Below are 13,360 nucleotides of genomic sequence, written 5' to 3'. Positions count from 1 at the left end.
CTCGGGACCCTGGTCACGAAATTCGGCACATGTATGTGTAGATGGTGAGCACATGCCGTCTCCGTAGTTCGGCAGGTTTAATGATGTACCGAGGATAAGGATGAGGTTCCGGAATCTACACTTCTTACTCATCCGAAACCTTGTCCTCGTCCTCGGTACAACACTAGACATTCAAGACATTCTTAGAACCATTATGAACTCATTTTCCTCAAATAGAGCCTCGGAATTGGGGAATTTTCTCAAAAACAGTCTAGTTTAAATTTTGTCTCAAATATTCCCGAGGTGGGCGGCAACTTATTAATCTCAAATCTTCTTTTTGGCCAAATGCGGTATTAGCCGGTTAAATGTAATTTTAGTTGGGGGGACTGCTAAGTCAAACTAGTTAATTGTCGTCACAAACGGTATAGCGCCCAATTAGATACTTGCTGCATCAAGTTGCATCCTAAAATGGACCATGTCTACCCACGACCAACCGAGAAGTAATGTCTCAAGAATATAAACGATCGGTTTTAGAAAAATATTTTCAAATCGCTCATTGTTTGACTACGAAAATTTTTGTGAACAATAAAAATATTATTTATTTAATTTTTTTTATGTAATATAAACGATCATCTTTAAGAATTTATTTTTTTAATTATCTATTTTCAACTAAATAAATAAGAAATTTTCCCCTGTTATTAATGGGAAGCCGCTCATTTGTCTTCCCGAAAATTCAAACGTGGAATTATAGGATATTTGTCCCTGTTTTCAAGGGGGGGAGGGGGGGGGGGGCGGTGCCAACTCGCCAGACTCGAGCGCAGATATTTCCACGCCCGACCGAGGGCAGTACCGTAATTTGGGTCCCGCCCACCCTCCCAATCGCCGCTAGTGTCCAACCATGACGAACGTGGGACCGCCGTAGCGAGCGCGCAAAACGACACCGTCCGAAGCATCTTTAACTCGCCCAGTGACGCGCCACGTTTCCCGACTCGGATCTGAAAAGATCGCCCGAGATCTATCGGCAGCAACTCGCGCCCCGGCTTTTGATCCTTGTCCAGCTCACCGCGGGCCCTGTCCGACGTGGCGCTTGCCGAGGCCCTTCTTTGCTCTTTCCTCTTTTCGTTTCTTAACCAGTCAAAAAGCCCCCCAACCATTTTTTTAACCCCTCCTCGTCCTTCTTCTTCTATTCCAAAACTCCAACGTCCTTCCTTTTCTAATATCTCGCACAAACCCTAGCTTAATCAGAATGCCCTGAAGAACGCGCAAGAAAGAGAGAAATCTTGGAGAATTTGCGTTGCTCACAGCTCCGGTGTTCGGATTTCATCGCTGTTCTTGTTGACTCGTGCCGACAAAGTGAGTTTCCCCTCGAAAATGGTACAGTCCATGGATCAATTGAGCTTTAAAGCACCATTCTTTTGCTTCTTAATTGAAGAGTTACCGTAACACGAGCCTTTTGATGTCTGAATGTCTTTTTCCGAACAGTCGTTCTTGGTGGATGGAAGTATAGGAAACTAGGTGAAAACGAATTTGATTTTGGGTGCATAGTTTTTTTCGATTTTGCTGTCTGAGAGTTTTCACTCCACTAATTTGTTTCTTCGCCAGGAGGATGATTTTGCTTAGTAAGTTCATGAGTTATCAGTTTCGAAATCTTATTTAAGAGCTGTAGTAGTTCAGGAAAAGATATTTTAGTTTGTAGATCTGAAGTTCTGTTCTTCTTCTCTGATAAGCTTTCTTCCCAGGCCAGTGCCTTTTTCACTTCTTTCAAATTTTGGTGCAATATTTTGTCGTTATATGGCTGGATATCACTGATGTTTGACACATGAGGCTAATCTCTTTGGTTGACGAGAAAATAAAGAAGAGGAAGAGAATGAAATTTTTTCGGCGGTGATGCTACAGGCTCGTTGTTGTTTAAAGTTTCACAGGATCTACAACTTTTAAGTGCTTGCAAATGTTAAAAACTCAGCTAATACATAAGTCAATGCTTCTTTTTGTGAACCCTGTTATGTTGGACCTCTCCTTCCTTTATGTGCTGAATCCGGGTTCATTATCACATGGATGGCTCAAGAAACTTGTCCTTGTTGGTGGCTCAGTGATAGAAACAGAGGGTCCCTTTCTTTTCATTCTCAATCGGAGCTGGTTCCCTTCTTTTTGAGTTTCGCAGGAACTGAGAAATTAATGTTCTTGACCAAGTACCTCGTAATTCTTTTGATAATTGAAGCGAAGACGAGAGAGGACAAAGATGTAATTAGGCTTATTGAGTAATTAGCTCGTCATTCTGCTGGCTAGTAGATTAGTACTCATTTTTTGTTTACACACTAGAGAATTCTAAACTTAATTTTAACATTTTATGAGTAATCGAAGGAGAACTTATCACTATGGTTGCAGAGATGATTTAGAGTATCAATGTCTTGTGAAAATTCTGGACAATGGATTCAGCTCTGCACCTTTAGTTCATATTTTCAGTTCATGGTCAGTTCTGTTGCTAATAAAACTCTCTGGTCTCATTCAGTTTGATTGCGTTTCCCTTCTGTTACCAGCTGGATAATTTTGTCTGTATTTTCATCAATAATTGAATTCACCCAATTGAGCTCTTCTATTACTTTAATTGGCAATAGAACAGTCGTTCAAACTTCAGACAATATCTTAAATGGAATATTAGAAGTTCTTATCAATGTGGGATGTTTTCTCCTTTCATGTACGACTCTGATTACGGGTTTTAAGTTACATGTCCTATTTCTGGTTGATCTTCTAATGGCGGTTTGCTTTTTGGTGTTAGATTTTTTGAAGTCGCCTAAATTTCGAGCTCATCATATCGCCAAGAACGGGATGCGCATTCAGTTGACTGAACTCGAGGAAGTTTCTTTGCCTACTCGATCCAGAATTATTGTTGGACTTTTTGAAACTGGTTGATGCCGATTGTTCTGATGACCAACAATAGACCTGGGACTAAGGGGCTTGCAGAAGAAAATCACCATAAAAACGATGAAAACAAGTATAGAAGGGATGGAGTCACAGGCGATGGCCAGGAGCTGGCAGAGGAAGATGAGTTGCAGATCAATGAGGATGTGGAAGGTGCATTGAATAGAAAGGTTGAAGAAATCCAAACGCAGGATTTGGTGCATGGACATTCTGTTATTCCAAGGATGCAGCAGTCAGAAGAGTCGTTGGTTCACTGGGAAAGGTTTCTACCATTGAGGTCTCTGAAGGTACTGCTGGTGGAATATGATGATTCGACTAGACAAGTCGTCACTGCACTACTTCGAAATTGTGGCTACGAAGGTAAGTGCATAATACTCTCAGTCAGAGCGCTTACCTAATAGCCAAATTCTAGCATATGCAACATGAATATGTTTGTCAAGATAGATTGTTGCAGGCATAAAGATGGAAATGTATATGCTCTAAGTCCATTCAAAAATCATGGCAGAAATATTTGTGTGATTATGATAGAATATATACTACTTTAAGTGACATCTGCGACTTGAATGAGTGCCATTAAACCATGTCACATGGAGAAAATTACAATCAAATGCCATGTTGCCTGACAACTGAAATTCGTTGAAGTTGAGTATGTCACCTCAGGTTTCTATCAGTCCAAGTGATATTCTGGCTGTTGTTTGTCCCTGCTCTAAAAATGTCGGATTTAGAAATGACCATGATAAGGTGAGATAAAATACTCTGTAAATGACACAAATAATTGAATAGGATTGCAAAATCTGTTTAAATGACACAATCTGCAAATGATTATTGAAAAATTATCCAACTAAAACCTTCTATTAAAATGGGACATTCCTTATGCACATCAGCAGCCAGCACCTTTTCCCTCCATAATCAAACAAATATTTTTTATTTTTCTTTTTTTAATGGCTGGTGAGCGAGGGCTTTGGAAATGTGTCATGACATGAGTGCAAGAAGGCTCAGCATCCAGTGATGCTTCTATTATTTTAGTTGCAAGTTCTGCGCTGTCCATTTGGAAACGTGTTAAGTTGCGAGTCTCGGAAAAGCTTCTCCTTTGGTTGCTTCTATTAGGAGTTACACAAGAAGTAGGGTCATAGCTGTTTTCTTTAAGAGTTTTAGTTGTCCATGCCCAAACTTTTGACAGAAGCTTAGTAAAAATTAGGCAATTATAGGACTGTTCATCTTGAATGGTCATCTTAAATGGTAGCAAACAAATAAGTTTCTAGAACAGGTGATACTGGGCTAATACATTGATTCAAGTTATGTGCTCATGCACTTATTCCAGATAAATAGGCCAATTATTCCTTTTGCCATTCATTTTTTAGTCTATTCTAGATCTGTTTTCTGTACTTTCAAAACGCATTAAGTTATCATACTATGAAACGGTTTTGATCAAGTTATTAGTGACTAACCAATAGAAAGCAATGGAATGTCGAGGAGATGCGTCATATGGCGCACAAATAGAGTGTCACACAAGTCTCCATTAAGTGCCTCAGCTTTTTATGCAATTTTAAAGGTATGGATGACAATCTGTCTCGATTTAAACTACTTCAGAAGTGCAATGACCCAACTACAGTTTTGAAAAGTAGTCCAAGGATAGATGGCTTATTAACTTAACCTACGGTTATCTGTTTATAAACTCCATTCATATTATTTGTTTTTGTTGAATGCACAAGAAGCTGCTTTGAAAAGATTGATCGGAATGATCTATTGTTGGCAAGTGGCAAGATATGGCGGATTGGGCAGTTCTATCTATGTCGTGCATGATGCATCTAAGAGTCATTGGAAGTATCTAAGAGTCATTAGAAGTGTCCAAAACTAATTGTTGAGTCTCTGATTTTGAATTTCAAATGGTACTTGCCACCTTTTCCTAATGTACCAAAATGCTTAGGTTAACATGTTTAGAGTTGTTTTTCATTTACTAAGCTTGGCCAACTCTTCTAGCTAAAACAATTATAAAATGGAAATGTTCATGTTTACTATTAAGAATTTGGATTATGTTCCGTGTAGCTTATACCAACAGAAATCTTTGTACATGTATTATTGAAAAAGCAACTTATATTAGTTAACTGAAGCTCTTTTTAATAACAACATATTGAATTTATTAGACGCTGTCTCGTTCAATGTCAGATTATAACTGAGAAACAAATTTAAAAAATGGCTCTTTTAATTCGCATTCTTTTAAATCATCATAACATTGGAGCTTGTTTGTTTTGCTCCGATTTTAAATGCTTGAAGGAAATGTTTCATTTAGCATTTCTAGGTGCATTGACCTCATTCTTCTTAAATTCAAGAACAGCTATGTCAGGACCATATAGTTACTTGTGGAAATGCAATTAATTTCTTCTCTTTTCACAACTACTGTGTCTCTGCATGATTCTTCCATCTTCAAGTTTGTAGATATCTTGACCTTCCTTTTGATGGCTGTGATTTGGTGGCTAGTTGGTGAGGTTCACAACCACCATATCCTGATCCACATAGAATCTTTGCTACTCATCCTCTTCTCCTTTGTCCAAGATACAGATCTTCTGCATACATTTACTAGTGATTTTGTTCTTAGTAGAGAATCATCTTTACCTTTACAAATCACAGGTTTAGAGACATCCTTTATATATAAAACAGCAGATAACACTTGAAGGATTGTAGTGCATTCCTTCATGTCATTGTGACTTATAATGATGAAAATACAAAAGAGCATGTATTCATTGACAAACATGAAGATTTAACAGAAGCATAGATATTCAGTCCATTATTTAAAACCGTTTTTTTTTTCTGTTTTTCTTTTGTTTTGTTGTCTTCTTTGAAAATGTTGGTATGTTATGAAATTTTCTTCATTCCACTCTGTGAATTACTTATTTGCACTGAATTAACAATTTAACATAGAAATGTTCTTGCAGTTACAGCTGTAGCCAATGGTCTACAGGCATGGAAAGTCTTGGAAGATCGGTCCAATAACATAGACCTTGTTTTGGCTGAGGTTGCCATGCCTTCTTTTTCGGGCATTGGACTCCTATGCAAGATTATGAGTCACAAATCCTGGAAAAACATTCCTGTAATTAGTGAGTAAATTACTGAAAACTTCCTGATATTCATGCTAAATTATTCTCATTTTCTACCTATTATCTTATTGGTTAGATACTTTTAATTGCTACACCTGGTGAGTTTTGTGTGCAGTGATGTCATCTCACGATTCCATGAGTGTAGTCTTCAAATGTTTATCGAAGGGTGCAGTTGACTTCTTAGTGAAGCCAATAAGAAAGAATGAGCTTAAAAATCTCTGGCAGCATGTTTGGAGAAAATGCCACAGTGTGAGTCACTGAAATATTTCAGCTCCTTTTCATGACATTGCGTTATGGATTAGCTTTGACTTCTCATTGTATTATTCTATATGTGTATAAGTTATGACATTTAGTTTTGGCTACAAATGTCTGAACTCTTTGCTTTGAAAATACTAGGACCACAGTTGAACCATATTTAACTGTGAGATTTTGCTCTTTTACACTCATATTGTGAGAATATTACTGTGGCCCCTTTGTCTTCTGTTTTTTATTCGTTGCTCATACTCTTAGCAGTCTAGTGGTAGCGGAAGTGAAAGTGGTATAAGGACTCAAAAATCTACCAAGTCAAACGGTTGTGAGGACTCTGACAACAACACTGGCAGCAATGATGAGGATGATATTGAGAGCATCGGCGTTAGGGATGGAAGTGACAATGGAAGTGGCACTCAGGTAATGATTTCCTCCTTTTGCATAGTACAAGTAGAAGGCTGCTGCTTTTGATTTTCTCTTTATTTCATAATTCAATGCATTGTCTAAGCCCGTATATGATCAGTTTAATAATACATGTTCGGGGGATTGTTTTTCTCACGCATTGAAGTCGTGGTAGTTTTATTCATAGATCCAAATCGATGCACTTTTATGGTTAGTCACTTGAAATCTGTATACCCTGTTAAAATATTCACATTCTCACTTGTGTTATGTAGGATAAGTGCCTTGTGATGCCCTTTAGATGTCACGATTGATAATTTGTGGAGGGCATGGATACTCTTAGAGAGACAAAGGATATTTGGAACTGAACCATTAGGGTTTCTATGCCCCTTTTTCTATATTTATGGTACAAAGATGACAAAGATCCATTTCCACAAACATATGGAGTCTAACCTTATATTGTTGATTGCAAAGAGGTCTCTCAACACTCCCCCTCAAGTTGGAGCTTGGAGCTTGTATGTCGTATGTGCAATCTTGTTACGAAGATTAAGTTTTCCTTCCATAAAAAAATACAATCAATCTCAATTTGTTTAGTACTCATCCCCTGGCAACAAACATGCATGAACCATTTCCTGAAATCTGGAAGGCCCAAAGTCTCGATAGTTAGCTCTTGGTCTTCCGGTCGAAAAACTTCGATCCACAAAACATTGGGTTAGAAGTGTGCATTTCTATAAAGACCGACCGGATCCTTGTGGGCCAAGCAACCCCCAAAAAAAGTATCCATGATATGACCACTCTAGGTGACCATTTGGAGGCGAGTATAACTTATGAATCACTTCTTGAGTTATCTTCCATCGGATGTAGAACTTTGATTACAAATTCCTCCATCAGAGCACTATTGTACTCATTAGTATCTGTCTATATCGGCTTGCGGTGCTCTCCCTGTTCAATATGTAACTTGATCCATCCTTGCCCCCTAGCGATCCTAGGAAGTCTGCCAGTTATCACACCTTGTTTTCAAGCCCTCATCATTGCGATCACTCCCTGGCCTCGTCAGATTTGTTAAGGGCTAGCCTGTCCTTAAACGACAAACCTACTAGAGGGGATCCTGCTTTATGCCATCTACTATTGCTTGGCTTGGTTCGCGTGGCCAAGCCCCAAAAAGAGAAAGTCAAGATGTGACCATTCAAGGTAGTGGAGGGTGGGTCTTTCTTATTGATCATCTCACAGGGAATTTCCCACCCAAAGGGTTGGTCTTTCTTATTAATGATTTCATAGGGAATTTTGCACCCGATGTGGGACTTCATGTCTTACAACTTTGGCCTGAAGAAGTAATCACATGGCCTGTATCTACAAAATTCCCAAAGAGGCTATAGCTTTATATTTGCCTTTGCACTAGACCTAGCCACGACTGTTTGCTTCTTGTTCTTTTATGAGATAAAGAGTTCCTCCAATAAAAACAGAGTGTACTTAATTTGCTAGACAGCTTCTTTAATTTGAGTTGGCGTATGTCAAAATAAGATTATTCCCTAATCTGGGCATCAACTGCCTTTATTGTACCTAACAATATGAACCATTCATTCCAATGCCTCAGTGCAGTGAATCAAGAAGCTGACTAACAGTAAGGTAGTTCAATTTACTAATTGGTTGGTCAGTTAAGTTCGCACTTTGTTACCAGGATCAGCACTTTGGGCTGACAACCCTGTGTCGACACGACACGACACGGTTACGGACTTGGGATCCATGTTAGATTCGCCATCTGAACGGTGGACAGGGCTTGCCATGGCAGTTGAGTTATGGTTCTGTGTTTTTTGTCCTCTTTTCTTTTTTTTTTGGTTTAGAATATGAAGAAGAAAAAGGAGACCAAAAAAAAAAAAAAGAAGCCCAAGATGAAGAGAGAGAAAGAAAGTGCAGGCAGTCTCTCTCTGGAGGCATGCTCCTTTTTAATTTTTTTTTTTTGCTACAGGAATGCAGTGTCCTTGCTGTTTTGTGTTCACTTGTTAGGTTTAAGTGGTTCACTGGGCCACAAAAATAAGAGAAGAAGGCCTGAGAAAGGCACAGCAGTAATATAAGCTTTCTGACCCAAGTCATGCTTAATGGAATGTTGGAAAAAACAATTGTTTTTAAACAGAAAACAACCTAAAAACATGTCCGTGTCAAGAAAAAATTGAAAATTGAACTAAAATTTTTGCTCTTAAGCCTTTCTAAATATTGAGCACAAGTGTAGCTTAAATTATAGGTACCTCGGTACTCCTTTCCATTCCTTGGATCCTTCTTAGACGAGTCCCTGTGTCTAAGATTTTTTCAAGAGGCAAATCCAACATGTGGATTGGTACCCACACCGAGGTTCGAGTAGCGTCGAGTTCGCGCAATCCGCTACTGTTTACCCCTAGGAATAGCAGGAGTACCAATTGCCCTTGACTCAAGAATACCAATTGCCTCTAGAATGTCTGATGCAAATGTGCTACCTCACTTGGACATATGACAACTTGCCCTGTCCTTGGGTTGAAATCATTGATGGAATGTTGTTGTCGAGTAACAACACTTATGTGACCCCCCTTAATGATAAAACATTTAAGCATGATATAAAGGTTCAATAGAAAACTAAATGAATTGTAGCGTACCGATTCATTTCAAACTCCAGGTTTACTGTAAGTTTTCCAAACCATGTTCATGAAGATTTTTTCAAACCATACAAATCCTTATTTAGTTTACAGATCGTACCACCGTGCCTTCACAATCTGCATTTACTCTTCAAGTTCTAGAAGCTCCATGATAGACGTTGTACTCATTGGATCATGTTGTGGCTGAATTCCCTTTGCTTGTGTGATTAACAAATGGGCTTAATTGTTGAGGCTGGAGTTGGCTTATGAGTTAATTCATAGAATTTCCAAGTTATGATTCTCCCAACACCAGAAAGAGGAAACACGATCTCTAACTTTGAAAAACAAAGAAAAAAAATTATCAAAAGCTTAGAGAGAGGGAGAGAGCACCAAGAGGCGCATTGGTGAAGGGATCCATAGCTTAACACCGTCAATCTAGTTCCAAAACTTTCATTTTTGTGCATTTAAGTCCTAAAACTTGTTACAATCTCCGCTTCAGTCCTTCCGTCATCTCCATCAAGTTTAGTAGACGGAAACTTTATGGGGCACTTTTTATTAAGTGCCATATGTAATTGAAAAACTGTAAAAAGAACCACGTGACATTTTGCATTCATTTAAAACTGACAGAATTAACGGAAGGACTCAAGTGCATCGAAGTTGCAAGTTTTAAGATGAATGCGCAAAATGGAAGTTTTAGGACTCAAATCGCATTATTGCAACAAGTTCTAGAACATTCCTTGTAATTGTCTTAAAGGAAAACAACCACTTCAAAGACGGTTCAAACTGGTTCGAGCCTTGGAAATGGGTACCTACCCGGCAAGAGACTGTTTCCATGTCTCTAGAACCAGGAGTGAACTACTTCATAGGTTACAATCCAGAACTAAATTGACCAGGCTTGCTCCAACAGGTTACTGGGTTGAACTGCGCCGAACACTCACCACTACTGCTCTTTGTTCCCTTTTGGTTTGAAATGAACTGAATGCAACTTTTGGCACCACTAGATGCTTTGAAAAGCACTCTAATGTCCCTTTAAACCATAACCGCTTGGTATGATGTGGACATCTTAGAAGTTCACACTTGCTGTGGCCATTATCAGATTGGCCTCTGAGGTGTAGTAACAACTACCCTAGGTCATCTTGGTAGCAATTTAAAAACCTGAAGCACTTAAAGTGGAATTCACATCTTGACATCAGTGGCTTGTATGGTGCCATATGCTTTGTGAATGCATCTGTTCTATATTTGGCTTCACTTCTTGGCCCCATCTTGTTAGCTCGGTCATGAATTTTGGGTGTAAAAGTCTGTCTGTTCTTGATCCGTATGAACATAATTTCTAATATCTAAAGGGCATATAACAAAATTGAGTACAACTAAATTCGAGAGAAAAGCATACTCCACGTGTTATCTTATGGACAACTCTGATCTCAGGTTTGCTTGAGTACAACTAATCCTTAGAAATTAGAATATGTTGTTGCTGAAAATATCTGTTTGAGCGTGTAAGCATCACCATTGACTCGCTCTGTACATATCAGCATGCAGGTTCGAGTTTTGCATTGTTGTGTAGAATATTTTGACCTTGTTTAGAAAAATCAAGTGGCATATACTCTTCTTTGCAGAGCTCTTGGACGAAAAAGGCGGTGGAAATTGACAGTCCTCGGAAAGCGTCCTCTTGGGAGCAGTTGGCTGATCCTTTAGATAGCACCTGTGCACAGGTTATGCATACAAGGCCTGATACACTCAGCAGCAATTGGGTGCCTATGACTGCAATGAGGAATGCTAAGGGAAAATATGATGAACTTGGTGCGTACGGCTCTGTTTGCGGCACCTTTATTTGGATTTTTATATCCTCAAATGTCTAATGTTGTTTTCCATTCATATGTCTTTTCGTAATATTAGGCTTGGTTCCTTTTCAAGACAAAGATATGATGCGCAAGGACTTGGAGATAGGAGCACCTAATCTGCAGACTGAAGAACCAAGTAAAAATGATAAAATTACTACAGATCCTACCGCCAATGAAACCTCTGAGGTTGGCTACAGAAAGAATAACGAGCAATTGGAGAATAGGCAATTGGAGCTCAACAGTGAGAAACCAAATGCCAAAACTGGTGCTGTAACTAATGGTAGCAACCCTCCGATGCAGAGAGTCAATTTAAATATCGGCAACGGCTTATCCAAAGTGTCTGACGTGAATGATAAGGCCGCATATGATACCAAGGAGATGCCATCTCTTGAGCTCAGTTTGAAGAGGATGAAAGATGATGTTGAGAGCAATCCCCATGGCAAAAATATTCTAAGACATTCTGGCCTCTCAGCTTTCTCAAGGCAAGAAAATCCAATTAGACTGAACTCAAGGAAAAATGAAAACCATTACTTGTTGCTGTCTTAAGTACTATTATTCTTGTGCAGGTACAACTATTCTACTCCTAATCAAACTCCAACCGGAAATGTCGGTAGCTGTTCCTCAGCTGACAATTGCTCAGAAGTAGATAAAACAGAGTATCTGCAGAATTTCCGGTCCAATTCAAGCAGCCCTCCGCAGAATCAAGGTTCCAATGGAAGCAGTAACAATAATGACGTGGGTTCCACCACTAACAATGCTTTCACAAAGGTAGAAACTGTCACTGATAAACCACCGTCTAAATCTATGTTAAAATATCTCCATCAATCTTCTGCCTTCCAACCATTACAAAATAGCGGTACGTGTCCTCAGCCTGCAATAGAGGGTATAGCAGAACCAGCAATGGCTCACATGATCGTGGCACAAGCTAGGGGTATGAAACATCACGTTCAGGTGCAACACCACCACCACCATTACCACCTCCACCACCACCACCATGCGCAGAACGTAACTCATATGCAGGAGCCAGCTAAGGATCATGACATGGTGTCGGAAAGCACACCAACTGCTGCTCCACAGTGTGGGTCATCTGACGTCTTGAGTACACCATATGAAGGCATTGTTGCCAATAACAGCTGCAACAGGAGTGCCTCTGGCAGTAATCATGCAAGCAATGGGCAGAATGGGAGGAACCTCCCCACAAATGATCAAGAAACAAACATGGATGGAGATAATAAGGTAGCTGAAGAAAGTGGAGCCAACAGCGGGATTGGATATACAAACAGGAATGGAGTTGAACAAAGTCGGAATGCCCAAAGAGAAGCTGCTCTAAACAAATTTCGGCAAAAAAGAAAAGAAAGGTGTTTCGAGAAAAAGGTAATAAGAAAGCAGTCCTGTTAAATGTGCCCTAAGGTTGGTGGTCGAACCTTTCAAAGCTATAAAAAAATACATATTCGTTACAACGAAGATAAGTAATTTGTAGTAATCTCACACAGAACTATAATATCAACTTCATAATATAAGTGCACATTTATAGTAGCTTGTCCTGTCTCCCTACAGTACCTCTCAATAAAGATTTACAAACCTCTTCTGAGGCATGCATCAGTTCTGCATTCTGATTAGGTACGAGTTGTGCTGTCCTTTCAGAATCATGTAGGTAACATGATGTGCATAAAAAAAAATGTTAATGAAGTCAAGAAACCAAAATTTCTATGGGAGTATAATTACTTGTGATGAAGCAAAATGACATTGGAATGGTAGCATGGTCGTGTTCTCGGTGTCTTGATTTTGTTTCTTCTATTATAAGTGTGAAGGAAGAAGAATTGAACCCTTCAACTGACCTCTTTCTCAGGTTCGATACCACAGCAGGAAGAAACTGGCGGAACAGAGACCCCGCATTCGTGGACAATTTGTGCGGCAGGCTGTCAATGAGATCAAAGGGCAGGAGACAAGTTCCTGACCTTTTATCCTGATGAAGATGTGGGATTTTGTGGTCAATCTGATCTGCGCAAGCACACAACATTTATTATGTGATTGAAGACATTCAGAAGACACCATGGTACTATATATATATATATATAGCGTGAACTCATGTTGCTATTGCTATTGTACTACGAGATGGTATGCTGTGGACCTAATCTAGGTTATCTCTAAAGACGTTGTGTGCTGATTGTTTCCACAAGACATTCTGCACAAATAAATGCTAGAAGTCTGATTTTCACATGATGATCTTCTCTGTGATTGAATTTGGGGAGATTTAGGACCCAACCTGAGAATTGAA

At 39.3% G+C, this 13,360-nt stretch overlaps 1 protein-coding gene across 3 annotated transcripts; it reads left to right on the top strand.

Annotated features, from left to right (window-relative positions):
* Positions 1–1,119: 1,119 nt before the first annotated feature.
* Positions 1,120–13,302, top strand: LOC115751088 (two-component response regulator-like PRR37). Of its 3 annotated transcripts, XM_030688813.2 has the most exons (11): positions 1,120–1,353; positions 2,070–2,237; positions 2,365–2,448; positions 2,756–3,258; positions 5,832–5,993; positions 6,109–6,242; positions 6,507–6,662; positions 10,858–11,041; positions 11,138–11,564; positions 11,649–12,456; positions 12,932–13,302. In XM_030688813.2, exons 4-11 carry the CDS (start codon positions 2,889–2,891, stop codon positions 13,037–13,039), a joined length of 2,349 nt encoding a protein of 782 aa, XP_030544673.1. In that variant the 5' UTR covers positions 1,120–1,353; positions 2,070–2,237; positions 2,365–2,448; positions 2,756–2,888; the 3' UTR covers positions 13,040–13,302. The 3 variants fall into 3 exon arrangements, with proteins under 3 accessions (XP_030544673.1, XP_030544682.1, XP_030544666.1); XM_030688822.2 differs by lacking the exons at positions 2,070–2,237; positions 2,365–2,448 and having other exon boundaries at positions 2,767–3,258; XM_030688806.2 differs by lacking the exons at positions 2,070–2,237; positions 2,365–2,448.
* The last annotated feature ends 58 nt before the right edge of the window (positions 13,303–13,360 follow it).

Source organism: Rhodamnia argentea, chromosome 5 (genome assembly GCF_020921035.1).
Source record: "Rhodamnia argentea isolate NSW1041297 chromosome 5, ASM2092103v1, whole genome shotgun sequence".
NCBI lineage: Eukaryota > Viridiplantae > Streptophyta > Magnoliopsida > Myrtales > Myrtaceae > Rhodamnia > Rhodamnia argentea.
This window is presented reverse-complemented; position numbering and strand designations above follow the sequence as displayed.